Consider the following 2,664-nt stretch of genomic DNA (forward strand, 5'->3'; position numbering starts at 1 on the left):
GGGAGTTGTGGCGGGCCGGGCGGGGCCCGCTGAGGGCGGGAGCGCTCGGTCGTGCCGCCGGTCGCGGTGCCGCCGGTCGCGATGCTCCGTCGGAAGCCGACGCGGCTGGAGCTGAAGCTGGACGACATCGAGGAGTTCGAGAGCGTCCGGAAGGAGCTGGAGGTGCGCGCGGGGCCGGGCGCGGGGGGCTCGGCCCGCCCCCGGCCCTGACCGGCCCGTTCGCCCGCAGAGCCGCAGGAAGCAGCGCGACGAGGCCGAGGCGGCGGCGGGCGGAGAGGAGGCGGCGGCGATCGGAGCGCTGGGCACGGAGCACAAGAGCCGCGAGCAGCTCATCCATGAACGCATCGGGTACAAACCGCAGCCCAAGGCCGGCGGCCGCACCGCGCACTTCGGCACCTTCGAGTTCTGAGCGGGGCAGCCCCGGGAACCCCCGGGACCCCCCGGCAGCCCCGGTACCCCCGGGAACCCCCGGCAGCCCCGGGACCCCCCGGCAGCCCCGGGACCCCCCGGCAGCCCCGGCCCTCTCAGCCGGGCGGGCCGCGCCGGGCGGGCCTCGCTGTCTCCTCTCCGAGCTGTTACATTTTTGTTTTTTAAGTTTGGTTAACACGGCCGTGAACGCCCCTTTGCCGAGTGTTTTGTTTTAAATAAACACTTATTTTTTATAATAAAGTGATGATAATCCCACGAGCTGCTGTAAACAGCTGCAGTGACCGGTGGGGGTGGGAACACCCGGACCCCCCGTTCCGTGCTGTGAGCAGGGGGATGAAACACCCCGGGAGGATCCTCTGGGAAAGTGATCTGGTGATCTTAAAGCAGACTGGAGTGGCCACCTGAACCTTCCGAGAGAATCAATCTTATTATTTAATGTTAGATCTAGCAAACCCACAGGTTTCTCTTGCTTTTCTTTCTCCCCCTCCATTTTTCTAGTAATTTGTATTTCACAGAGCTCACCTATGAGCTGGGTCATAGAATTGTTTGCAACAGCATTTGGAAGTGTCTGAAAGGAGATCTCGATTTTAGAACTCATTTCTTCTCCTTTTCCTTTCCTTCTGTTCTTTCCTCTCTATTCTGCTAAATGCATCAGAAAAATGTAAAGAACTCTTGAAAATGCAATCTTTAAATGATAACAAACACCAGCTTTTCAAGTTGCTTTCAGTTTCATCCACATGTCTGCTCACATTAGGCTCATGTGGGTAGCACACACATACACAAAATTCCCATCAATAATTTTTAATCTTTTGAATCCTCTCTCAATCCTCTATCATTTTGGGAAGTTTGTCAAATCTGTTTTAGCTCAAAGTTGTTTGTATTTACATGGCAATCTGGCTGTTGCTATTTGTATTTTTTTTACTACTTTTGAGGCAAATCCTTTTGCTGAAATATCAAAATACTGGGGTTGAAATAGTTATTTGCCCATAACCAGCAAGCTTTATTTCAGTCAAATCACAAGGGAAACAGACACAACAGACACCCTACCCTGGTGGCCCCACTGAGGAGAAGGTTCTGGAAGTGTCTGGTGAGTGTTTTGGGATAAAGGTGCCACAGCTCTGGGTGCCAGATCCCAAATACATCCCAGAGCTGCTTCATTCAGTCAGTGTCACCTGGGCCCTGGGCAGGGAGTGCCTGCAGGCCTGGATCACGGGCTGGCCTCATGGATGGGTCTGAGAGCCCAGATCCTCTGACCGAGCAGCTTTTCCTTTACACTTCCCTGCTCCACCTCCATCCAGCTCTGCCCCAGCTGCCCTGGTTTGGCACCCCTGCAGTGGAGCTCAGGGCTCTTTGCTGCTTGGAGCAAAGGCCACCAAACAGTTCCTTGTGGCTGGTGGCACCTGGAAACACCAAGGGCACGTGGATTTCTTCAGCAGGTCCTTGGATTTACCCTCCTGAGGTGCTGAGCAGGGTGAGGTCAGATTTGATTTAGGTTTTGATTTGATTTAGGTGAGTTTTGGGGCAGAGCCCACTCAGGAGGGGTCTGGCACACACTGGGGTGAGTTGAAGGAAGCAACTTAAAATCCTGAGCAGTTTCTTGGTGCTCAGGAATCTGCTCCCTGCAGCCTGGGCCAGGAGCAGGGCAGGCTGCCACAGCCCTGGGCCTGAATTCAGGAGCTGGAGGCTCCCCTGCCCCTGGCCAGGGCTGTTTCCAACCATCTCCAGCACAATGACCAGGGCTGGTTTTTCAGCATTCCTCCAAAGCAGACTTCAGTTAAATGCAGGCTTCCTGTGTTGTAGGTGCATCAAATTCCAGGTCAGGCTGGGGAAATGTACAGAACTCCAAACTTTTCCAACTGGAAGGAGCCCCAGGCTGGCCTAGCAAAAAGCTGCATTCTGTCTAACACCAATACACTGATCAGGGGCTGCTCTGCTGGGCTGCCATTCCAGCTCTCAGAGGACACCTCAGAGGTTGTTACAGCTCCATAAACTCCTCTCCAGGGCAGGCAGATCTGGGAGGCACCAATTCCTCTTCCCATCCCTCCCCACAAAGTGTGACTGAGCTGGAACAAAGATTTCTCAGTGAATCCCCATTGCAGCAGCTCCAGGGAGCTGGGGAGGCCCAGGGGATGCTGCTGCTCACCCACCCCCAGCACCTGAACAGGAGCTCTGGGCCCTGCTGCTCCCTCCCAGGGTTGCACCAAGGACTGTTCCCAAAACACAGCCCCACCAGAG

General features: G+C 55.4%; 1 protein-coding gene across 1 annotated transcript; it reads left to right on the top strand.

The window, feature by feature from the left end:
• Positions 1 to 9: 9 nt before the first annotated feature.
• CDC26 (cell division cycle 26) lies at positions 10 to 687 on the top strand. Its single transcript, XM_059486475.1, has 2 exons — positions 10 to 162; positions 230 to 687. Exons 1-2 carry the CDS (start codon positions 82 to 84, stop codon positions 407 to 409), a joined length of 261 nt encoding a protein of 86 aa, XP_059342458.1. The 5' UTR covers positions 10 to 81; the 3' UTR covers positions 410 to 687.
• The last annotated feature ends 1,977 nt before the right edge of the window (positions 688 to 2,664 follow it).

This window comes from Ammospiza nelsoni, chromosome 20 (genome assembly GCF_027579445.1).
Source record: "Ammospiza nelsoni isolate bAmmNel1 chromosome 20, bAmmNel1.pri, whole genome shotgun sequence".
NCBI lineage: Eukaryota > Metazoa > Chordata > Aves > Passeriformes > Passerellidae > Ammospiza > Ammospiza nelsoni.